Source organism: Pichia kudriavzevii, chromosome 2, assembly GCF_003054445.1.
Source record: "Pichia kudriavzevii chromosome 2, complete sequence".
NCBI classification, from domain to species: Eukaryota; Fungi; Ascomycota; class Pichiomycetes; order Pichiales; family Pichiaceae; genus Pichia; species Pichia kudriavzevii.
In genome coordinates, this window is record NC_042507.1 from 936,490 (window position 1) to 960,658 (window position 24,169).

The 24,169-nt window shown below is 37.8% G+C and overlaps 13 protein-coding genes across 13 annotated transcripts; 7 read left to right on the forward strand and 6 right to left on the reverse strand.

Annotated features, from left to right (window-relative positions):
• Window positions 1-733: 733 nt before the first annotated feature.
• C5L36_0B04520 (uncharacterized protein) lies at window positions 734-1,921 on the reverse strand (the record flags this gene model as incomplete). The annotated part of the gene is made up of 1 exon (XM_029464819.1): window positions 734-1,921. The coding sequence occupies one exon, from the start codon at window positions 1,919-1,921 to the stop codon at window positions 734-736; it is 1,188 nt and encodes a 395-aa protein (XP_029320678.1).
• A 328-nt stretch (window positions 1,922-2,249) lies between these two features.
• C5L36_0B04530 (uncharacterized protein) lies at window positions 2,250-2,981 on the forward strand (the record flags this gene model as incomplete). The annotated part of the gene is made up of 1 exon (XM_029464820.1): window positions 2,250-2,981. The coding sequence occupies one exon, from the start codon at window positions 2,250-2,252 to the stop codon at window positions 2,979-2,981; it is 732 nt and encodes a 243-aa protein (XP_029320679.1).
• Window positions 2,982-3,173: 192 nt separating this feature from the next.
• Window positions 3,174-4,865, reverse strand: C5L36_0B04540 (uncharacterized protein; the record flags this gene model as incomplete). Its single annotated transcript, XM_029464821.1, has 1 exon — window positions 3,174-4,865. The coding sequence occupies one exon, from the start codon at window positions 4,863-4,865 to the stop codon at window positions 3,174-3,176; it is 1,692 nt and encodes a 563-aa protein (XP_029320680.1).
• A 371-nt stretch (window positions 4,866-5,236) lies between these two features.
• On the reverse strand, window positions 5,237-7,081 carry C5L36_0B04550 (uncharacterized protein; the record flags this gene model as incomplete). The annotated part of the gene is made up of 1 exon (XM_029464822.1): window positions 5,237-7,081. The coding sequence occupies one exon, from the start codon at window positions 7,079-7,081 to the stop codon at window positions 5,237-5,239; it is 1,845 nt and encodes a 614-aa protein (XP_029320681.1).
• Window positions 7,082-7,309: 228 nt separating this feature from the next.
• Window positions 7,310-8,269, forward strand: C5L36_0B04560 (uncharacterized protein; the record flags this gene model as incomplete). Its single annotated transcript, XM_029464823.1, has 1 exon — window positions 7,310-8,269. One exon carries the CDS (start codon window positions 7,310-7,312, stop codon window positions 8,267-8,269), a length of 960 nt encoding a protein of 319 aa, XP_029320682.1.
• A 23-nt stretch (window positions 8,270-8,292) lies between these two features.
• Window positions 8,293-8,940, reverse strand: C5L36_0B04570 (uncharacterized protein; the record flags this gene model as incomplete). The annotated part of the gene is made up of 1 exon (XM_029464824.1): window positions 8,293-8,940. One exon carries the CDS (start codon window positions 8,938-8,940, stop codon window positions 8,293-8,295), a length of 648 nt encoding a protein of 215 aa, XP_029320683.1.
• A 533-nt stretch (window positions 8,941-9,473) lies between these two features.
• On the forward strand, window positions 9,474-10,055 carry C5L36_0B04580 (uncharacterized protein; the record flags this gene model as incomplete). Its single annotated transcript, XM_029464825.1, has 1 exon — window positions 9,474-10,055. The coding sequence occupies one exon, from the start codon at window positions 9,474-9,476 to the stop codon at window positions 10,053-10,055; it is 582 nt and encodes a 193-aa protein (XP_029320684.1).
• Window positions 10,056-10,741: 686 nt separating this feature from the next.
• Window positions 10,742-12,223, forward strand: C5L36_0B04590 (uncharacterized protein; the record flags this gene model as incomplete). The annotated part of the gene is made up of 1 exon (XM_029464826.1): window positions 10,742-12,223. One exon carries the CDS (start codon window positions 10,742-10,744, stop codon window positions 12,221-12,223), a length of 1,482 nt encoding a protein of 493 aa, XP_029320685.1.
• Window positions 12,224-12,701: 478 nt separating this feature from the next.
• On the forward strand, window positions 12,702-17,690 carry C5L36_0B04600 (uncharacterized protein; the record flags this gene model as incomplete). Its single annotated transcript, XM_029464827.1, has 1 exon — window positions 12,702-17,690. The coding sequence occupies one exon, from the start codon at window positions 12,702-12,704 to the stop codon at window positions 17,688-17,690; it is 4,989 nt and encodes a 1,662-aa protein (XP_029320686.1).
• Window positions 17,691-17,953: 263 nt separating this feature from the next.
• On the reverse strand, window positions 17,954-19,243 carry C5L36_0B04610 (uncharacterized protein; the record flags this gene model as incomplete). Its single annotated transcript, XM_029464828.1, has 1 exon — window positions 17,954-19,243. One exon carries the CDS (start codon window positions 19,241-19,243, stop codon window positions 17,954-17,956), a length of 1,290 nt encoding a protein of 429 aa, XP_029320687.1.
• A 269-nt stretch (window positions 19,244-19,512) lies between these two features.
• C5L36_0B04620 (uncharacterized protein) lies at window positions 19,513-22,137 on the forward strand (the record flags this gene model as incomplete). The annotated part of the gene is made up of 1 exon (XM_029464829.1): window positions 19,513-22,137. The coding sequence occupies one exon, from the start codon at window positions 19,513-19,515 to the stop codon at window positions 22,135-22,137; it is 2,625 nt and encodes an 874-aa protein (XP_029320688.1).
• Window positions 22,138-22,235: 98 nt separating this feature from the next.
• C5L36_0B04630 (uncharacterized protein) lies at window positions 22,236-23,073 on the reverse strand (the record flags this gene model as incomplete). The annotated part of the gene is made up of 2 exons (XM_029464830.1): window positions 22,236-22,837; window positions 22,947-23,073. The coding sequence occupies 2 exons, from the start codon at window positions 23,071-23,073 to the stop codon at window positions 22,236-22,238; spliced, it is 729 nt and encodes a 242-aa protein (XP_029320689.1).
• A 239-nt stretch (window positions 23,074-23,312) lies between these two features.
• Window positions 23,313-24,167, forward strand: C5L36_0B04640 (uncharacterized protein; the record flags this gene model as incomplete). Its single annotated transcript, XM_029464831.1, has 1 exon — window positions 23,313-24,167. The coding sequence occupies one exon, from the start codon at window positions 23,313-23,315 to the stop codon at window positions 24,165-24,167; it is 855 nt and encodes a 284-aa protein (XP_029320690.1).
• Window positions 24,168-24,169: the final 2 nt, after the last annotated feature.

Genomic DNA, 24,169 nt, shown 5'->3' on the forward strand with positions numbered 1-24,169 from the left:
AACATTAGAGATGAGAACGAAATTTTCATGTATTCAAAATCTATGATTTGGCGTTCGTCACAACATATATTTCTGTCGTGCGCTTCAAATTTTTCTTGCATACTTTGAAGGAACCCCTTTAACGTATAAATTGAAGACAAACCTACCTTGAATATTGGCTGACCTGTATGAAAGTATTGTGTGATATGTTTATTTTTATTTCCTTTAAAGAAAATCTGATTTATGGCTGGTATTTTGAGCAGCTTCAGATTTTGTTTATCTTCTAAAGGACAAGATTTACTTTTTTGTACGTTGATTTATAGTCGAAAGATGAATATTTTTAACCAATATCCTTTTTTAGCTTTTTCATTGGAATTTTGCATTATACCCATTTTAAAGATTTCTACTGACATGGTAGAACAAGAGATATAACTACACACTGAGGGCATTTTCATTCAAATCTTGTTTATGCAGACTACAGCAGTAGCAATTAAAATAATCCTAAATTAAGCGGACATATAAATTATACTGTACATATTATATATCATTGATGATTGCGAATAAAAAAAGACTCAACGTGAAATGAAAACAAAATAATAATCTATACATACACGGGAGAATATATTTGGTAAGAAAAGATACTCATATATTAACAGTTTCAGTTCTAGAAGAAAAGAAACAAAATCAACAAAACGGCTGAGGCAATATTAGCACGGAGGAAAAACTGGATTAAGACAACAGTCAATCAAACAATTTAATCAAAAGTCTTCTTGTTACCTCTGAACGCAACTGGGGTATTGTTGGAACCAGTTGGTCTGCTGAATCCACCTCTATCACGACCACCTCTGTTACCACCAAAACCACCTCTACCTCTGTTACCACCTCTGTTACCACCGAAACCACCTCTTTCATTTTGAGGCTTTGGAGTAGAGAAGTCTAATCTGACAGCTCTGTTGTTTAAGTATTCACCATTTAATGCATCTAATGCCTTTTGTGCAGCATCAACGGATTCAAATTGGACGTAACCAAAACCTTTCAATTGTTCAGTTTCTGGGTGGGTTGGTAATCTGACACCCATAATTGGACCATATTCAGCGAAAAATTCGGTAACAGAATCTCTAGTGGAGTCAAAAGATAAGTTACCAATGAATAAAGTATCCGATGGTTCAGACTTCGAATCACCATATTGTTTTGCTCTTTCATTGGTTCTTTCTGCGCCAGATTGCTGCTTTGGCTTTGCGTTGGACAAATCAACATTGATTGGTCTACCGTCAATTTCTTTACCTTGCATTTCTTCTAATGCCTTTTCAGCAACGCTCTTGGATTCGAAATCAACGTAACCAAAACCCTTGGATCTACCCGAACTTCTGTCGGTAATAACTCTTGCGCTAATAACACCTGGGTATGCCTCGAATTCTCTCTTCAACCAAGCGTCATCGATGTTCCACGAAAGTCTACCAACAAATAAAGTAGCTGGTTCACCTGCTGGTTCCTCACTCTTAGCTTTCTTAGATTCTGGTTCAGGAGATGCAGTGGTGGATTCTTCTTCTGAAGATTCTGCCTTTCTCTTCTTTGAAGATTCGCCTTCCTTCTCCTCTTCGTCAGAGGAAGAGGAGTCAGAATCAGAGTCAGAAGAGGATTCATCCTTCTTCTTTTCTTCATCATCATCATCTTCTTTTTCCGAAGAGGAACCAGAACCAGAATCAGAATCAGAATCAGAATCAGAATCAGAATCAGAATCAGAAGATTCTTCCTTCTTTTCTTCTTCTTCATTGGAAGAGGATTCAGACTCAGAGTCGGAACTAGAGGAAGATTCATCAGAGGATGAAGAGGAGGATTCAGAAGAAGAGGTTTCTTCCTTCTTTTGAACTGCTTTAGTTGCTTTTTCTTCTTGCTTCTTGGAAGAAGACTTCTTGGATTTCTTAATTTCAGATTTAGCCATTGTGATTCTGATCTGTTTGATGGATATATTAAAAAGAAAAATAAAAGGAGTGTAAAAGAAGAAAGCAATCGCAGGCTGTACAACAAGAAAGAGATACTTCTATCTTTATAACCAAGAAAGTGTAGAAAATTTTTCAGACGCTGTGAATAAAAAATTTTCAACTTTTACTTTTTTTCATGAAAATTTTAATATTACCCAAAATAGCAAAAAACCTCTAGAAAATAGGAAAATGCATGCACATGAATTTTACTCAGAGGTTTCATTTGACAAAGGCCAGGGTACTCAACTAAATAGCAATTTACAATAGAATTAATCAACCTTTAGCACTATGCAGTACCCAGAAAAAGTTTTGCCAGGACAACCAATTTTGCCTATCTATGAACCTACTGCAACAACACAAAGTTTTAAGTACTTACCGGGATCGAATGTTCGATTAGAGACGATTTTATTCAACAACGATCGGATTCCAACGCTTGTATCGACAACGGCTGGTCGTGTTGAAATAATCGATGATAAGGATAATGAAAACACAAAAATTGTAAAGGTTTTTGCATACAAGGATCCGCAATATAAGCAAGGTGAATTACATCTAGATGATATTAAATGCAGAAGCTATAAGGCTGTCACTCCACAAGTGAATGATGTTGTTCTTGCAAGGGTAACTAAGATAACACATTTGAGAGTCAATGTAGAAATATTAAGTGTTTTACCTAAAGGTCAGGAAGAAAATGTGAATAATGGAAAGTTACAATTACTAAATTTACTACCAGCCGAGTCAGGTGAATACTTCAAGGCATTAATCAGGAGTCAAGATGTTAGATCTACAGAACGAGATAGTGTGAAAACATGGGAATGTTACCAACCAGGTGATATTATACGTGCTGTTGTTCTCTCGCTGGGTGACGGTGCAAGTTTTTATTTATCCACTGCTAGAAATGATTTAGGTGTTGTATTTGCACGTAACGAAGACGGTGAATTATTGTATCCACTAGATTGGGAAACAATGCTTGCACCTGGTTCAGGGGAAATTGAAAAGAGAAAATGTGCGAAACCATTTTAAACGAAACTTTGAGGGTTTATCAATTGCTGAGTTTAGCAAGCTGACCAGCTAGTGAAATAAAAGAAAAACCAGTACGGACGTATAAGTCAGTTAAGGAATGAAATTTATAAGGAATTTTATTTAATAATATAAAGAGCAAATAAATAAAGCCTTTATGCTTTGGCAGTATCTAATGTGTGAAATTAGTAAACTCTATTCTTGAGAACAATCTCTCCCAAATATAGCAACCTTAACCCAGTCAGTAACAACTAAGATCTTGTTTCTGATACTCAACAGCATGGAAACATATGCAGTTCTCCAAAAGAAAAATGTCATGGTACCACCCAATGCAACAGTGGACCAGCTACCCCAATGTAAATCTGCAACAGCCCTTTCAGAACCAACGTAAGCGAGGGCACCTTGATGGTCGTATTCAAAAGGTTTGATTGCTTTTTCAGCACGTTCTAATCTTTTACTGTACTTAGTTGAGTCGTCTGTCGAATTAGTAATTAAGTAGTTTAATTCGTCGATTTTGGCCAACTTGTTGAAATGTTCACCTAAATATTCACCTTGTTGATGAGCAACTTGTGCAGTTGGAGGATTTGGAGTAAAAGTGCAGTCACCAATCGCATAAATAGAATCATCACCATCTAATTTGAGATATTCATCAACTAACAAACCTCTTCTTGCAGTTTTCTGTTCAATGATTTTAGAGGATAAATCTCTAGTTAATTTCCTTTGAGCGTTACCACCCGCCCAGACTAAAGTTCCATAAGGAATGACCATGTCTTCGGTTTTTCCGTCAGGGTGACGATAAGTAGCGTACACGTTTTTATCATCAACTTTCTTAACCATTGTGTCGACTTGTAGATGAAGGTTCTGTTGTTTAAAGACTTCCTTGGTATATTCAATTAGTTTTGGATGGAACATAGATAAAACATTATGTTGTGCTTCAATCAAGGTAACTTGCATTTCCTTTTCAATACCAGGTATGAATTTACATAAATCTTGGTCAATATAATCTTTAATTTCAGCAGCAAGTTCAACACCTGTTGGCCCACCTCCACAAACAACAAAACTCAACAATCTCTTTCTATCTTCAGAATCCTTTGGCAACAACCTAGAAGCTTCAATTTGGTTGAATAACTTTTGTCTTACCGCGGTAGCATCATTTGCTTCTTTAAGGTAAGAAGCATATTCAGGAATACCAGGAATGCCAAAGGTATTTACAGTAGCACCAACAGCATAAACCAAATAGTCGTAAGATAGCTCGTTTTCAATAACATCACCTTCAGAAGTGAAGGCATCACCAATCAAAAATCTTTGGGACTTATGTTCTAACTTTATAGTTTTCTTAACAGGATCAATATCAGTTGCAGCAGCTTCTAAATAAGTCACCTCTCCAGGTGTTTGTCTAGCAATCGTCCTAATAGAATCACAAATGGATTTTATATCGATTGTACCACTTGGGACAGAAGGCAATAATGGAGTAAACAAGAAGTAATTTCTTGGAGATACAATGGTAACATTATACTTGGTTGTATCCAAAGTCTTCAAAACAGAAACAGCCCCCCAGCCGGATCCTAATATAACAATATTTTTCTTTTTGTTGCCAATTTCAGAGAATTCGGTTTGAGGTGATTGACTACCAGGATTCGTTTCCTTGTAAACTAAATAGGTCAAGTATAGCCAGCCAGCAATACCAGTGAATGTTGCAGCACGGAAAGACCAAGACAAAAACCCAGATTTAATGGTTCTAGCACTTCCAGTTTTAGTGCTTGTCGAGTTGAACCTGAAGTTGTTTTTCCTAAATTCGAATTGTGATGGCTTGATAGCTTTACCGATAAATTTAGGACCACCTCTGAGGTGGCTTATATTTAACAATGGGTTCAACCTAGGTATCATTGTTAATCAGTAAATATTTGGTGAAAATCTATCAAACAACTTAGGCAGTGAAGACTTCCAATCTAAAAAAAATTGAGGAAACGGGAATGAGGTTAAAGATATACAAAATAGAAGCAATGTTTCCGAGTCAGAGAAAAAAAACCGACAAAACCGGAATCCAATAAAAGTGAGACATATCTTACTCCTACACGGTCATGGATTTCCTAGCCCCGTATCGATTCTTCTTATTTTTCTCACACAATAAGAATGTTATAGTGATCGGATAAATTTTTTCTCGCTCTTTCGGTGCTAGCGGGTGAGAATGAACCGCATTTACTTTCCTTGCGAGCCGCACAGAACAAAAATAGCGGGGCTCTATTGATCACGTGCAATCATGAATCTGGTGAGGAGTTTACGTGGTGTTGATCTTTGGGCAAGTCCTGAAAATTGTGCAGTTGGCGTTGCACGTGCGCCAGTAGCACTGGGCTGATGTCAAATGCCGCGGTTGAGTTTTCCCCTTCAACTACAGGTTCAATATTGTCTTGGTCATTGTTATCTTCTTTGTTGTGGTCATGATCCTGTTCTTCTTCAGGTACTTCATCGTCTAATCTTCTGCTTTGAGCTTGCTGGACCTGTTTGAGCAATTTGGCAATTTCTGCAACATCCTCTACATTGATGTCGTCGACATCGACATCAACATCAACATCGACACCAACATTGTCAACATCCACATTGTTGACATGGACATTGCCAATCAACGAAATATCGTCAAATGAAGTTGACTCCCCAAAGACCCGGTTAGGATCATAATTATTTTTTGAACGTTCGTCACCACTTGAAATATTCTCATCATTGCCATTAGTACCGGTGCCACTGTTATTATTATTGTCATTATTATTGTTGTTGTCGTTCCTAGCATGAGACCTTGCAATAACTATCTTATTTTCCTCGTGTTCTTCACCTTTTGCTTCTTTTTTCTCATCTGACGCTGCTACAGCAGCCACAGCGGCAGCAGCAGCTTCCATCACTGCTCTATCAACTTCCGCTTGTTCATTTTCAAGGTGGATCCTACTTGGCTTGATAGCACCACTACTATCAATCAAATTATAGGGTTTATGGTGTTTATGGTTATAACTGATTTGAACAATGCCATTGATAATATCATAACTCAGGCTTATTTTGGAACAACACTCCTCAGTTTTTAGTTTATTCAAAACCTGCCTTTTATTTTCACTCCTGCTTTTGCGTCGACGAAATTTGTCCTGTGAACAGATGAACATCCATGTAATTTTTTTTGATCTATTTTTATCATACAGTGGGGGGTTATGGTGATCTCTGATCGCAAATTTGAAGCCAGTCAGTTCTTGTAAAGGATGTATATATTTCTCAACAATTTTATCGCCTATTTTTTGGACAATATCAGTAGTCAAGTCATCATGTGAGTATCTTGGAAATTGCCTTTCATCTGTATAAGCTCGATATATATGCCCCTGAACGTCCATTATGCTGTTCATTGCAACTTTGTCCAAAAATCCCTTCCAATCATCTCTTAATTCAGGCAATTTCATCGGCCCTCTAGGCTTCTTCTCTTTGACTTTCCTCCTCTCACGGCACTGGATACATGTTTGATACTTTTCTAGTTCATTCTCGTTTTCGTGTACACGTTTCATTCTGCATCGTGAACATTTTTTGATGTCTTTATCGATATCACTTTTTTCATTTCTTTGTCGTTTTCGTTGTCTTTGTTGCAAGTTCAGTGATAGTTGCTGGTGATGCTGGTGATCTTGATATTGAGGATCATGATTATTATGAGGATGTTGGTGATGTCGATGGAAATGTTGTTGTTGACTTTGCAGCAGAGAATGTGAACTTTGTGCTGGAAGCTGAGTAGAGTGTTGCTGATATTGATTATCAAACGCTAAGCCATCCCCTCTTTCAACAATTGATTTTATATAATTTTTGAATGGTTCGTTTCTATTATTTTCCTCCACATCATTTTCTCCCTCCTGATCATCAAATTCACTGGTTTCCTCGTCATTTTCATCTGTTTCGGCATTGTCTTCCTCTTCTTCATCACTTAGTTGCACTTGTACACCAGCATCTTTGTTCAAATTTCGCAACTCGTAACGTAATTGACTATTCAATTGTGATAAATGTAAATCATTTAAATTATCCATGTTTGATATATTGGCTATCCCAGCGATAGTGTCAATATTAAACGTCGCTTCATCCGCCATCTTTGGGTACCTAATGTTTGTTATTAATTGCGCATATGGGGTGCTGTTTGATTGTTATCGTTGTTTATATTCCGATCATTTTAATGCTTTCATCATTAGAATGAGGACAAGAAAAAAAAAAGATTTTCCGACGCGTCGAATTTGTATAGCTAAAGGTGTAACCCGTACACCGAATTTTGGAACATGATTCTTAGAGATCAGAGAGATATCTGTTGAGTAAAGGTATACATGGTAAACTACAGGTGTAATACGAAGCAAAATACTCCGAAAGGGACAACAATGAGTGACGAAGATGAGGATTTATTGAGCTTGGGATACGAACATGAACTAGGGAGCGACGAAGAAAAGGAACCAGAATTAATTAAGGATATGGTTAGTATTAAGAAGGATCAGTCTAAAAACAAATCATTAACCTTAAAATTTCAGTTTACTGACAAAATGAAATTGAAGAATATGGAAAGCGAAAGCCGAGCAAGTAGTAACAGTAGTAATAGTGGTGGGAACATTAGCAAGAGTATGGGGAAGAAGAGGGGTCGGAAACCAGGGAAACTCAAGGTGGTTGAACTTAAAGAGGAAAACACCGTTAAAAAAAGAGGCAGAGGGCGGCCAAGGACCCGTCCACCAGAGGACGAAGAAGAAGAGGAAATAGAGTTCGACGAAGACGAGGAAGAGGAGGAGTATGACGGCGAGGAATATAATTCGAGCGATGACGAAGAGTTAATGAGGATGATTGAGCAAGGCGAAGTTGATGAAAAGAATGTGGATCTAAGCAAGTTGAGTGACCGACAGAGAGCCAAATACCTAGGACAGTCTGAAGAGCCGGAAGAGCTGAATGCAGAGTTCTACAATGGCAAGAAACTTCCAAAGAGTGTTTTAGCATTGATGAAAGGCAATGAAAAAAAGAAAGTGTTAACACCCGAGGAAATCGAGCTACGCAAAGCGGATGCCGCTAGAAAGAGAAAGACGTTCAATGCCCGGAAGCTTGAGGCGGAAAAGAAGGAGACCTTGAGGAAGTTGTTACACCGTAAGATCGACAAAGCCGAGGTAAAGAGGCAGGAGATGGAGGATGAGAGGAAGCGAGAGAATAAGTTAAAGAGGAGGGAGATTATCAAGCATAAGGCATTATTTAGTTATGTCAGTAAGAAGGTTGGAGAAGAAATCCAATCATTTTATTCTATGCAGCTATAATGCTTCTTTTTTCCTCCCCCTTTTTAGTTTGTCTTTTTAGGGTTTGAGACTTCATCAATTTTTCTATTGAAGTCATTGATATAGAAGCCACCTTCAACCATAGTAATACTAAGTGCGGTTAACTTTTGGAAAATGTTGACTCTGTATTTTCTCAAAAGTGGGTAAAGAATCAAAACAGATTCGAGAACGTGAATTATTACCAAGACCCTAAAGAACGAAATGTAGTATTCTCTAATCAGCTCTTGAAATGGAGTTGAGAAGTTGGCGACCAATGCCAACAACGAATTGAGATTCATTGCCCAGTAATAGAGCACCCCCATGGTAATAAAGATTGGGACGTCATACCAATTACGTAGAATGGGGATTTTCTTGACAATGTGTTCACTAAATCCCCTTTTTTTAGCGGCATTTTGAGACATTTCCACCAATCTAATTCTAGCATCATCTAGAGAGTCTAGGGAAGGTTGAAAGAAAATCTTGACATTTTCCTTACTGCCACCCATATCGATGAAGGAGATGGTCATTGCATCGAGTGTAATTGTTTCAAGCCTAGGGTTACGTTGCGCCATAGTTTGGTCCACATGGCCATAGATTACAAGGAAATCCTCCAAGTTGTGGACATGATCCTTGTTCATGTGCTTCACTATACGTGTTTCACGTGACTCAGCCATGGTATAGCTTCTGTCAAATGTATATTGTCTTGGTTAATAACCTATTGGTGCAACTCTAAGAGCTTTACGGACTAAATGTGGGTGTAATTGATCAACCAAGGTACCTCCGTGCCGAGACGGTGACGAGTGAGGGGGAAAAAAGTGGAATATTGCGCTATTTCCGGATAGAACGGAGATTACATGCGGGAGAAAGTATCCATAGAGTCAAAAGGAGCGAGGGCAACGCCAAAGTCTACGCGTGCTAAATCTCCTTACAGAAAAAACCGGTAGCAGTACGCGACAGAGGGCCATGCGCCGTGACAAAGGGGGGGGAAGGAGGGCAAATAGACGTTAGCAAGGTGTATCTGGGGGGGGCGAAAGCACCGGTTTCCTACAGACGTTGATTTGGTTGTACATGCAACGAGTCACTATTGTATATGCAACGAGTCACTATTATACATTGACCAACCTAATTGGAACATTGTCCAATTCTCCCTCCAATTATCGACCTACCAATTGAACAAAAATCAAAACTCAAATCCATATACAAGACCATGAAGGAAGCCTATGTGACCACGGGGGCAACTTCCCCCTACGAAAGGCTTGTGCTTGCGGTTCTCTCTACACGCTTCATCACCGCCCTTGCCACGGCAGGGTTTAGCAAACTAACTGTCCAACATGGCACTTTTAAACCTAACCGTGAATTCAAAGAGGCTCTCGTCCAAGGTACTGCTCAGGGGGTGCAAATATCCTTCTGCGAATACGATTCCTCCCTCGCCGCCCGGATGGCTCGTTCCCAATTGGTTTTCTCCCACGGAGGCGCCGGATGCATTTTGGATGCCGTTCGGGTGGGGTCCCACCCGAACGGCAAGGACGGCCGACGCGTAGTGGTGGTCCCTAATAACGCCCTCAAGGACGCCCATCAAAGAGAAATTGCACATGCCTTTGCCGACATGGGGCTAGTGGAATGTATCGATATCGAAGGTGGAGTTGATGAATTAGTGGATGCATTAGTACAGGTGGTGCCAACAGACACAACTAGTCTTACCACCACCATCACCACCACTACTGACACGAAGAATTGCGTGGCCCATGGTGCCATTGTAGAGTCAGTTGTTTCTCAAGAACTCTATTGACGCAACACATTGATTTCACGTCATTTGAAGTTTCAACGCCATAATTACGTCTGTATTTAATAAAAACTTTGTCTCCGAATATCACCTCTTACCTTTGAGCTCTCTCCCATTCGACTCTCCCCCATTCGACTCTTTCCTAACTCAAAATTCCCTCCATCTCCTCCGAGCATTCTCTTTCCTGATTCGCCTGTTTTGGTAAGGCAGTCGGCGCATCAATCCTCCGATGTTTTTTGTTATTGTGGGTTTTTTCCTTTGTTGCGCTTCCTTTGGCGCCTCTTCCGGCGTTATTTTTACATCATATTAGATTACCCAATTAGGTTATATTGAGAGAATTAGCTAGAAAGAGAGGGAAATGGACATGGAAAAAAAATGGAATTTGGAGCGATTTCCCTTTTTTTCCTTTCTTTTTTTGGCATGAAAGGGGTAAATTAATGAAATTTCCACTTCCATTTTTAGAAGTTGTCCAAAAAGGTTGTCAATTGATGGTTGTCGATTTTAAGCCAACATTGGTTGTTTGTCTTTATTATAAAAAGGCCATAGTTTCCCCTAATGCTTGTCATTTAACAATCATGTCTTTAGGTCTCCCTTTATTATAACTATATTTTTTTGTCACTTTCTACTTCTTCCTCCTCTCTTTTGATTTTCCTTGATAATTAACTCCTCAATCTTATAATACAAGTTTAATAATGCAATACAGAAACTTAGGTGTCGCCGCTTTAGCTGGCCAGGCAATTGCTGCTTATGTTCCTTCCGAACCATGGACCACTCTTACCCCATCTGCAACCCTCTCTGGTGCACTTACTGAATACACTGGTTCATTTGGTATTGCTGTTAACCCAATCTCAACCACTGCATCTGCATCTGCAACTCTTGACGCTAAGAATGTCAAGCAACACAAGGCTGCAGCTGCAACCCAGATTGGCGACGGTCAAATCCAGGCAACCACCGGTACTTCGAATGCAATCAAAACCAAAACCACAACTTTAGCTGCAATCACCCAAATTGGTGACGGTCAAATCCAAGCCACTACTAAAACCGAAGCTCCAAAGAAAACCGCAGCTCCAGTAACCCAAATTGGTGACGGTCAAATCCAAGCTACTACTGCAACCGAAACAACAAAGACTATTATTGCTAATGTTGTCACCCAAATCGGTGATGGTCAAGTCCAAGCTACTACTCTCACCAAGCAGGTTGTTAACCCAATCACTCAAATCGGTGATGGCCAAATCCAAGCAACCACCGCAACTGCAGCAGCTTTGATCTCCCAAATTGGTGACGGTCAAATCCAAGCTACTACAAAGACCACTACTCCAAAGGAAACTGCAGCTCCAGTCACTCAAATTGGTGATGGTCAAATCCAAGCTACTACAAAGACCACCACTCCAAAGGAAACTGCAGCTCCAGTCACTCAAATTGGTGATGGTCAAATCCAAGCTACTACAAAGACCACCACTCCAAAGGAAACTGCAGCTCCAGTCACTCAAATTGGTGATGGTCAAATCCAAGCTACTACCAAGACCACCACTCCAAAGGAAACTGCAGCTCCAGTCACTCAAATTGGTGATGGTCAAATCCAAGCTACTACCAAGACCACCACTCCAAAGGAAACTGCCGAAGCAGCTACTCAAATTGGTGACGGTCAAGTCCAAGCTACTACCAAGACCACTACTCCAAAGGAAACTGCCGAAGCAGCTACTCAAATTGGTGACGGTCAAGTCCAACAAACTACTAAGACCACCGAATCCACTTCTACGAAAAACACTGCTACCCCAGCAACTCAAATTGGTGATGGCCAAATCCAACAATCTACTGCTTCTCAACAAGGTGCAGCAGCTTCTGCATCTCCTCAAGATGAAGAAATTCAATACCAAGCTTGTGCTACTAATGGTACCCTTTCCATGAACTTACACAATGGTATCTTGACTGACTCGAAGGGTAGAATTGGTTCTATTGTCGCCAACCAACAATTCCAATTTGATGGTCCACCTCCTCAAGCTGGTGCAATCTATGCTGCTGGTTGGTCTATCAAGGATGGTAAGTTAGCTATCGGTAACTCCACTACTTTCTACCAATGTCTGTCTGGTAACTTCTACAACTTATATGCTGAGCATATTGGTTCAAAGTGTGAACCTGTCGAATTGGACATTGTTGAATTAGTCGACTGTTAAACAAGCTGTCTTTTAAATTCTAATCTTTTTCCTTCTTAAGTTCACGCCGTTCGTTTTTTCCCTCTTGATAAAATGTCTTACTAAATACCAATTCTAATTTATTTTTATACTTCTACATAGAGTCGTAAAAGTGATTTCACTTATCTAATATATTCTCTGTGGTACATATTTTAAAGATGTAGTTTGGTGTATAGCGCTATTTTTGGTAATCAATAAATCACAAGAAGCACAGTAGACCGGACACTCACGTGACGCGCTGCAATTCTAATACGCCGCCTTGGAATTTTTTACCTTCTCCAATTCTACGTTCCACTAAATTTGCGCGAAATCGACGAATATTGTTTTTTCCTCGGAATTCTTGGCCGCCTCCACATGGATACGGACATGTTGTTCTCAAAATACGCCGTCGAAGAATGAAGGCGTAAGTTCTTAGAATTAACTGTTTCACAATTACGAGGCATACAAGCTACAACCCAAAATGTCTGACGCCCCACCGATCGAACTCGTTGATGTCTGTCAGTTGGCATCCTTGGGTATCAATCCTCAGTCCTTCAATTTCTTGAGTACTACACTGGAATCCGATCATTATGTATGCTGTCGTGAGACAAGTGATGCAGGCAATGCTGCCGTGATTGTTGATTTGAAGAACAACAACCAGGTTACCAAAAAGTCAATGTCTGCTGATTCAGTTATTATGCACCCAAATTCCATGGTCATTTCATTACGTGCAAATGATAAAACTATTCAAATCTTCAATATGGAAACAAAACAGAGATTAAAATCAAATGAAATGAATGAAAGAATCGTTTTCTGGAAATGGTTGAGTGATCAAGTATTAGGTCTGGTCACCTTGAATTCTATTTATACATGGAATGTATTTGACGGCACCGATGCAGGACCAATATTGTTGACATCAAGACATGTGTCACTAAATGATTGCCAAATCACTCAGTTTGCTGCTAATAAATCACTGAATTGGTTTGCAATCGGTGGTATAGCTCAGGAAAATGGTAGAATCGTTGGTCATATACAACTCTTTTCTAAGGACAGGAACATTTCCCAACCGATTGAGGGTCACGTTGCTAACTTCACCCAGCTAAAATTACAAGGCTCTTCCATTGAGACTCAATTATTTGCATTTGCTACTAGAAATGAAAATGGTGGTACGTTGCATATTAACGAAATTGATCACCAGGAAGGGGCACCTGTCATTACCAAGAAAAACGTTGATATTTTTTTTCCAAGCGAAGTTCCAAATGATTTCCCTGTTGCTATTCAACTATCTTCTAAATACGGAATTGCTTATATTTTGACTAAATTTGGTTTCATTCACTTGTACGATGTTGAAACCGGGAAGAAAATTTTTTTGAATAGGATTTCATCAGATCCTGTTTTTACTGGTGCTCCATTTGATAATAATGGTGGAATTATCACAATCAACAGATCCGGTTCAGTTTTAGCTGTTGAAATCTCCACTGATAGGATTATTCCTTACATTCTAAATAATTTGGGTGATGTTGAATTAGCTTTGAGCTTGGCATCGAGAGGTAACTTACCAGGTGCTGAAAATTTATTCTCTCATCAGTTCAATCAATCAATTGCAACTGGTGACTATACATCTGCTGTTAGAATCGCAGCCTCTTCTTCTCAATTGAGAACACCTGACACTATAGCCAAATTGAAAAGCTTGCCAACTCAACAGGGTCAACCTGCTCCATTTTTACAATATTTGGTTTTCTTATTAGACAGGGGCACTTTGAATAAGTTTGAAACCTTGGAATTGGTCAAACCCTTAGTTCAACAGAATAGAATTGAAACGTTAGAGAAGTATTTAAAGGAAAATAAACTGGAATGCTCTGAAGAATTGGGTGATCTAATCAAGCCGGCAAATATTACTTTGGCGTTGGCTGTTTACTACAAATCCAATGTTCCAAACAAAGTTGTTCAATGTTTGGCGGAGCTAGGCCAATTTGATAAGATATTGCCATTTTGTGAAAAGGTGTCATACACCCCTAATTTCACAGTTTTGATCCAAAACATCTTAAGGGTTAATCCAGATAAAGCAGCAGAATTTGCTGTTTCCCTACTACAATCTCAACCAGATTTGAATGTCCAACAGATTGCGGATATTTTCTTTTCCCAAAACTACATCCAACAGGCTACTGCTTTCTTATTAGACGCTCTAAAGGAAGATAAACCTGCTGATGGCCAATTACAAACAAAGTTACTAGAGGTTAATTTGCTACACGCACCACAAGTCGCTGATGCTATTCTAGGTAATTCTATGTTTACGCACTATGATAGGCCAACAATTGCAGCTCTATGTGAAAAGGCTGGCTTATACCAAAGGGCTTTAGAGCTATATGATAATATCAAGGACATCAAACGGGTCATTGTCCATGCCAACGAGTTGCCTGCCGATTGGTTAGTTTCTTATTTTGGTAATTTAAAAGTTGATCAGTCTGTTTCTTGTTTAAGAGAAATGCTGTCCAATAATTTAGCTCAAAATTTACAAGTGGCCATTCAAATTGCCACTAGATATTCTGAATTGATTGGGCCTGTGACTTTAATTAAGGTTTTTGAAGATTACAAATCAACTGAAGGTTTGTATTATTATTTATCGTCTATTGTTAATGTCACCCAAGAACCAGAGGTTGTGCTGAAATATATCCAATGTGCTGCAAAGTTGGGCCAAATTAAAGAAATCGAAAGAGTCGTTAGAGATAACAATGTCTACGACGGTGAAAAAGTTAAGAATTTCTTGAAAGAGGCTCAATTACAGGATCAGTTACCTTTAATTGTTGTTTGTGATAGATACGATTTTGTGCATGACTTGATTCTTTACCTTTACAAGAATAAGTTTTTCAAATTCATTGAAGTGTATGTTCAGCAGGTCAACCCTTCAAAAACTCCTCAAGTTGTTGCCGCTTTGTTAGACGTGGATTGTGATGAAAACATCATTAAATCATTATTGAAGTCAGTTCTTGGCCAAGTTCCAATTGCAGAGTTATGCGAAGAAGTTGAAAAAAGAAATAGATTAAAGATTTTGTTACCATTTTTGGAAGACACCTTAGCTTCAGGGTCTCAAGATAAAGCAGTATACGACACTTTGGCGAAGATTTATATTGATTCTAACAATAATCCTGAAAAGTTCCTGAAGGAAAATGATCAATATGATACTTTGGTGGTCGGTAAATATTGTGAAAAGAGAGATCCTTTCCTTGCCTACATTGCGTACGACAAAGGTTTGAATGATGATGAGTTAATAAACATTACCAATGAAAATTCTATGTTTAAATACCAAGCTAGATACTTATTGAAGAGATCCGACCTATCACTTTGGGGCAAAGTTTTGACTCCAGATAACATTTATAAGAAACAGCTAGTCGATCAAGTTGTTGGTACCGCAATACCGGAATTAGAAGATCCTCAGCCAATTTCTATTGCAGTGAAGGCATTCATGGATAACCAATTGCAAAGTGAATTGATTGATTTATTAGAGAAAATTGTGCTCGAGCCTTCACCATTCAATGATAATCCATCCTTGCAGGCATTATTGATTTTGACTGCTGTCAAAGTTGACCCATCACGCATTTCTAACTATATTGAAAAGATGGATGCTTATAATCCAGATGAAGTTGCACCAATTTGTATCGAGAATCAACTATACGAGGAAGCTTTCCAAATTTATGATAAATTTGAAAACCATACTGCTGCAATGAAAGTTTTAGTAGAGGACATTATGTCTCTAGATAGAGGTGAAGAATATGCTGAAAAGCTAGAAAAACCGGAAATCTGGTCACAACTTGCCGAGGCCCAATTGAATGGTTTGAGAATCCCTGAATCCATTGACTCCTATTTGAAGGCAGAAGATCCATCTAATTATGCTAATGTTATTGAAGTAGCAGAGCACGCAGGCAAAGAAGAGGAGTTAATTCCATTTTTATTAATGGCTAGAAAAACATTGAGAGAACCTTTAATTGATGGTGCTATTATTAATGCATACGCAACATTGAATAGATTATCAGACATTGAAAAGTTCTTGAAATTATCTAACGTCGCAGATCTGGATTCAATTGGTGACAAGTTGTATCAAAATGGTAATTATGAGGCAGCAAAACTAGTTTTTGAAAGCGTGTCTAACTACTCCAAACTTGCGTCTACTTTGGTTTATCTAAAGGATTACACCGCTGCTGTTGATTGTGCAAGAAAGGCATCTAATGTTTCAGTTTGGAAACAGGTTAATCAAGCTTGTATTGAAAATAAAGAATTCAAGCTAGCTCAAATGTGTGGCCTGCATTTAATTGTACATGCAGAAGAACTAGAGCCACTAGTTATCCAATACGAATACAATGGTTACTTTAATGAGTTGATTTCATTATTTGAAAATGGTTTATCTTTGGAAAGAGCTCATATGGGTATGTTCACCGAATTGGCAAATCTGTACACTAAATACCAGCCAGACAAGACAATGGAACATCTGAAATTATTCTGGTCAAGAATTAACATTCCTAAGGTTATCAGAGCTTGTGAAGAGGCACATCTTTGGCCTGAATTAATTTTCCTTTACTGTCATTACGATGAATGGGACAATGCGGCATTGACAATGATTGAAAGATCAGAATCCGCATTTGATCACTCTTCATTCAAGGAAATAATTGTGAAGGTCTCCAACTTAGAAATTTATTACAGGGCAATTAACTTTTACACGAATATGCACCCAACATTATTAATTGATCTCTTGGCTGTATTAACTCCCAGATTGGACTTACCAAGAGTCGTTAAAATTTTCCAAAAATCTGATAACTTACCTCTCATCAAGCCATTTTTGATCTCGGTATTGGAAAAGAACAATTCCGTTGTCAATTCCGCTTATCATGACTTATTGATTGAGGAAGAAGATTACAAATCATTACGTTTGGCTATTGAATCATACGACAAATTTGACCATATCGGTTTAGCTGAAAGGTTGGAGAAACATGAACTAATTTTCTTCAGACAGCTTGCTGCCATTATATATAGAAAGAACAAGAAGTACCACAAGGCTATTTCCCTACTAAAATCTGATGGTTTATGGTCCGATGCTATTGAAACAGCAGCAATGTCAAAGTCCACTAAGATTATTACTGAATTACTAACTTATTTTGTTGAAACAGGTAACCGTGAATGTATGGTTGCAACCTTGTACAGATGTTACTCTTATATTGATTATGACGTCGTTCTTGAACTTTCCTGGCTAAATAACTTAGAAGATTTGACTAAACCATATCAAATTTCTGTTGCAAGAGAAAACCAAAAGAAGATCAATGAAGTTTACTCCGATTTGAAGCTGAGACAGGAAAAGGAGAAGACAGAAGAAGAACCTAGTGGTTTGGGACAACCTTTGATGATCACTAGCGGTCCAAGCGGCTCAGCACCTTTAAATGTTAACTCTACAGGCATGGGTTTTGGTAATGGAGGATTTTAGTTAAGCAAATCTTTCACACTACTTTAGTCATTTAAAACTTATTCCTATTAACCGAATATACTCCCTAAAAAATGATAGAAAAGAAAAAAGAACAAGAAACCAGCATCTTTTTTTAGATTGGTCTTCTGATGTTACTAAAGCTTTTCTCTTTCAACATAGTAGTCTATGTTTAGAATTTTATATTTCACTTTTTTGTTTAGTTTTTGAATTTTAAGATATTTTTGATACTTTAAAAATTGACTATTTAAACGTTTTTGAGCTTCTCATAATTTGAAGTCACCCGAATTATCTTTTATGTAGTATCCATTTTCCGTTACTATGCAATCGATATTCTCATGAGGTGTGACGTCAAACGAAGGATTCCACACATTGATATCTAAAGGTGCCATTCTTACACGCTCAAGAAGAACATCACCAGTGGTAGCGTCTATTGAGAATTCATTGCCCGACATTTTAGCACCCAAGACCATTGTTAGTTCATCCTTCGGACGTTCCTCAATTCTAATGCTATCTCCAGATTCAGTTTCATAATCAATAGTGGTTGTTGGGGCTGCCCCAACAAATTTAACTTCACTATAAAACTTAGAAATGAGAGATAGTTGGAATGTTCCAATCTTATTTGCCAAGTCACCATTTTTGACAATCCTATCAGAGCCAACAAAGATGAATCTAACAGGTGCTTTGGATTGCAAATTTTCTCTAATATATTGATTAGCGTGATATTCTGGCCTATTCAAATTGTCAATAAGAAAAGATGGCATATTATCAGTAACTAGAGTATGTGGAATTTTCTCATACTTTAACTCATAAGATGTTAACCTCGAGCCTTGATTGTAAGGCCTAGTTTCACAAGGGTAAGTATGCTCGAAGTAGAAATCATAATTCGATACTTCCTTTCTAAGATACTTATGCAAATGACGAATTATACCTAATGCCGTACCATGTCCAGAAGTTGCTAATGTGCCAGTGTTACAGATAGTCATCACTGAAAAAGGGCCCTTGAAATTTTCCTCTGTTAATACATCAATAACATATTGTAAACCGTTTTGACCAATTTCAATATTAGATTGATAGTCCTGTTTATATAAATTTTCAGAAAACTGCAAAATACTTCTGTACAACTCCTCTAAATTGGAATCACCATTCGGAAAGTCGTCTATTATTTCTTTTACTTGGTTGCAGCCGTTTGCCAAATTGACTGCGGTAGGGCGTGATAGAATTAACTCATCAATTCTTTCGGATAGTCGACTTTTGAAATTATCAACGCTCTCCAAATCGTACCCAAAAGAAGATGCCACATCATCTCTGCTGTTTCCATGAAGAACCCTATCTAGTTCAACAACGATGGAAAAACATCCAACAAGCATAATTGCAGGTGCTCCACGTGTATACATCCCCTTGATTGCCTCATAACCGGAAAAATTAGTCAATTTTTCAATAGGAGCAATTGAGTCGATATCAAGATATGTTGACTGATACGGCAACTGCAATTGGTTCAGAATAGAAAGAGAAGCTTTTGGAGAAGATCTGAATCTAATGGCCTCTAGAGACATATTATGGTAGTTAACTCCTAATTACCTTCTGAAGGAAATTCAATAATACAGGCGAATTACATGTTAAATTTTAAGTTCTCAGTTTTTTCTTTGTTTTCCAAATTTCCTTTTAAAGTTCTCGAGGTATTTTCAATGTAATGTTTTTTTTTTCTTTTAGTATCACATAGAGTCATTTTTGTTGCACTGATATAGAAAAGGTAATACCATTGCCCACTATTAACAACTCGGAGCAACTAAATATATTTCACATTTTCAACTTTTGCTTGGATATGTCTGCTCCACCGGAAAAGGGGAATACCGCTCCTCACAAACGAAATTTTAGTTCTGGGAACAATAGCAATAGCGGAACAAACAATATTTTGACTGATAACAATCAACATGACAAATCACACATCCATCCAAACGTTTCCTATGAATCATTAGCACGGAAAATGAGTAAGAAGACCAATAGATATATTATGTCGTCACTTCCATCTTATCCATTGCTTGATACTTTTTCCTTGCTTTGCATTTTGGTGATTTTTCCACATTGGTTGAGCGCCATCATTATGATCCTCTATGTTTTCCTCGGCCATCCTGACTTCCTTGAAATTATACTAGCAATATTTCTTAAGCATAGACTAAATAGGAACTCACCAACCCATTTGGCACCAAGAGCTCAAAGGGCAAAAACTTTTTCGTTTTTACAACTAGTTATTTACCTAGTCTTTGACGCTTCCATCATGGCAATGATGTTCTTGTTTACGCCATATACTGTACCATATATTATTTTATTAGCAAAATCATTTTTAGCAAGTAACTTAATATCTTTGAGGAACAGGTACATATTAGATGCTTTTATATCATGTTCACTGCTAATATTGTTGGAGTCAACATCGTTATACATTATTAGGCATTTTGAAATTTTCCGTGGTGACTCTCTTTTATCTCTGACTTCTGACTACTCTTCCGCTGAAATATTATATCCCCTTTATTATTCATCCCCAGCAAGTGTTACAAAAACTTTAATTTACTATTTATCATTCAACAGATTTGGTCAGAATTCCGCTTTTATGTTTCGAATGGAATATGCTGTACAGTTTTTACATTCCACATTTTCCTTGTATATAATTTTGCACAACTTGAATCCTATTTTCAGGAAAGTTCAATTGGTTGATAAACTTATATGTTTGATTCAGGATTACATCATATCTGCTCCAAATGATGATATTGATCTTAGTTATTCTACCAATGAGAAAAGCCATTTATTTCAGTCAAGTAGCATGTCCAAAGGTCAAAATGTTTTTATAATACCTAAGGAAATATCATGTGCTCCTTTACCAACATTAAGATCCCACATAATGACTGTAGATGAATCTGAAGATGAAAATGCTAGAACTTTAGATGAAGTCATCAATAGCAAATTAAAGCAAGACATTGATGAAGGTATACAAAGTGATGCTGTTTATGGGGTCAATGTTGGTGATAATATTGAGAATAGGGAGTCGAATACAGAAACAGGAATTCCGATGCACTTTCCTGAGGATCATCAGGTTCTGAATTTGAACGACGTATCATCACCTGGGTACGTAGTTGCACAAAACTTTGAGAATTTTTGTCGCATGATTTGGTCTTCAACTTCGAATTTGCTTTACATCTCCAGAACTCCTTCTCTAAAGGTTAACGATTTTACAACGAACTCTACTAATAATGCAACAAATTCTGTTGGCATAAATAAAAAAACACTTTCTCATAAAAGAAGTTTTGGAAAACTTAAGAATAACACAAATATTCCTCCTTCTTCAAATGTTGAAAAGCGAGTCAAAGTCAATCTTTTGAAATATCAACAACCATTGTGGACGTTTTTCAATGCGATGAGAGCCATGTTTTCAAGATATGACATTTATTCTGGTGATTACTACTCGCAAAATGCTATGGTTACTACGGGTAATGGAGCTGAGGATTACGCCAGAAGCATAAATTCCTCGTCTCAATGCTTCATTTGGTTCACTGGAGAAACAACACTGGTTTTTGAACTTCATAATATTAGCCTTGAACAATTACTTATCAAGGTTAATGGTATTATATGGGAACATGTTTCTTCATGTGCCTTTTTTGGTAGAGAGATGATCATCATAAATGGTTTGAGTCCCCTAAGTCAGTATGACATTGATTTCGTGAAAATCACACTGAAAGGTGAACTTGTTCATCTCACTACAACTACAGTTTCGACGGTGTTTCAGAACAAGATTGTCACAGAATCGACTAGCTCATCACCCTTATCTACATTGCAGAGATCGGTTGTGACTACTCAAGAAGCAATCGAGCGAGAAAAAGCTAGATTGAAAAAGCTAAAGTCTGATTGGAAGAAGAAAGCTGCTCAATTGAAAGCAGATATAGAAAACTTGAATAGTCGGAATAAGCCGTCGGATGAAAGTAGAAACTACAAAAAGCTTGACAGTCTGCGCCAGGCGATTACTAAGTCAGATACAGAAGCTGCTCTTTTATCCAAAGAGGGAGAGCGTGTTAGATTATTGCAAACAGAACTTGAAGAAAACTTTATGGAAGCGAAAAGGCACCACGAGGTTGTTCTGCGTTTGTACAACAAAGCTCAGAATGATGCTAAAGTTGAAGTATCTAAAATTGAGTCCAAAATTAGTGCTTCTCGTGCTGAGAAAAACCAACTATTGATAAAAAAAGAGAAGATTATTTCAAAGAAACTTCGCATTCATCATGACGTTGAACTTTTAAACAATGAACTTGAAAGCTTGAGGAAAACTGAAATTGCTCTTAGGGTGGAGCGAAGGAAAATCAGAAGTATCCAAAGAGAAGAGAAGTATAATTTGTTGGTAAAAGATATTGAAACAGTTTTGAATAGCTTGAAGATGAAAGCCTTGAATGATTTTGGTGTATAGTATTTTTATTTCTTATAAATAGCTTAAAGTCTATATGGGAATACATTATTGCAGAAGACGTAGTCATATGTACAGGATGGTCAGAAATATAGCATAATTCAATCTTTTTTTGTATTAGGGTCAACTAGCGGATTTCCGACGAAATGAAAGTTTCTGTTAAAATACAATAATCCACCCGTTTTATGGTCCTCGTGCACATTGATTAAAATATCTTTGACCTTACACGTCCATATTTCATGGTTGTAGATCTGAAACACTTTATACTTCTCACAAATAAGGATACGTTCCGAGTTTTTCGTTAAAACTGGTAAATGTAGTTTTGGGTCCAGATGGAAAGAGTCGGGTCGGTCATTTTGTATAACGTCCTCAAATAATTCCCATTCTTGCTTATCAATTCTTTCAAACGGTGTGGTATGTTTTCGCTCAGCATTGGTGTTATCCGAATTCATCTGCATGTTGATAAATCTAGAACCTAAACTAAAATTTCTTGCTAATTTTACACTATCAGAAGACGGACTTAGAATATGCAAGGCCAGATATTTATTCTGATGTATAGAGCTAGATGTTGCAGACGGGACTTGTATATTAAATTGAAGAACAGGTTCAGGATAAACCGTTAAAGAACTGACCGATGATAGGGTAGTTCCATGCATTTTGGTGACATCAAGGTCCCCAGAAAATGATGCTGTCAGAATCATGGCTAGAACAAATTAAAGCAGAGTTTATTTTTTAATAATAAAGATGTTAGTATTATGTATAAATCAAAAATCACTGAGCTTATTTCAACAAATTTTGTATTGCCAACTTACCTTGGGATCCAACAGTGGACATGGCATTCTTAAATTCTTCAACTGGTGGCAAGTATGATTCTGTGAAGAACCCACGTTTGAATGTTTTCACAGAATTGAACACCCGAAAGACCCTTTCATGGGGCATTTGCATCATCTTAATTAGCAGCATGGTGTGTACCGCTCAAACTGCTCCTTTGTAATGGCTACTTCCTATAGGATGACATCTAGGAGAAGGTGGTGGATCTCCAGATGTCTTTCAATGCGGGGCTCGCTACCTTTGGACATATTTTTTTTTCTAAAGAACATAGTTTTTAAACGTTTGTACTAGATGAAACAAGGTAAAGATAGAGTAACTCTTCAGCAAGCTAGGTGATTTCGTATAACATGCTGTCATGTAATTCGGTGAGTCATAGAGCAATACGAATATACAGATCATATTCTATTTCTGGAAGAAGCTATACACTCAGTGCGGACTCAAGTGCCGAATCAGCACAAAGCTCTTTCTTACGTCCCCTGAAGGATCCACCGAGACGGACATCTAAGTGGAAAATGATATCCGATAGAGAAAGAGTTCAAAGCTACAAGTGTCTAGAAAAAACCGCTATTGCTCATATCTTGAGCTCACCTCCACGGATGTTACATGTAGCTAGGATTGTTATTCCACGTGACTTCTTAGTGCCACTAAGAGTTATGGAGAATCCAATACGGGGAGAAGCTAGCGTATTCCCGTACATTATTGCTCCATATCACCCTGATGATCTCAAGGTTCCCGAAGATCCAGTGTTATATTATGCAAACTCCATAAGTTTATTTGAAAGCTACAATAACAAGGAAACCACCGGGACACACACTGTACCTTTACAAAAACTTACCATCTATAACAATATGTATCCGAACATAAAGGTGCATAAACATGTCGGTTGGAATATTGATACTCACAAAGTAATTGAACAAATTTACGTAGATTTGTTAAAGCATGAATTGGAGAAATGTGAAGTATTTGAAGAACTAATGCCATCTTCTGTTTCTTGTTTGGACTTAGTGTACATAGACTCCAAGGAGTACTTGTTTATGGGCGAAGAGAGAATGCAACTCAATTTATTCACAATGCTGCAGCATTCTCCAGAAATAATTGAATTGTTAAAAGGCAAGTTCAAAACAAACATTATACCAATTAACTCTTCAACAGATAACCTAAATAGAATACTCATAAGGTATTCCATGTTTTTGAACAATTGAAA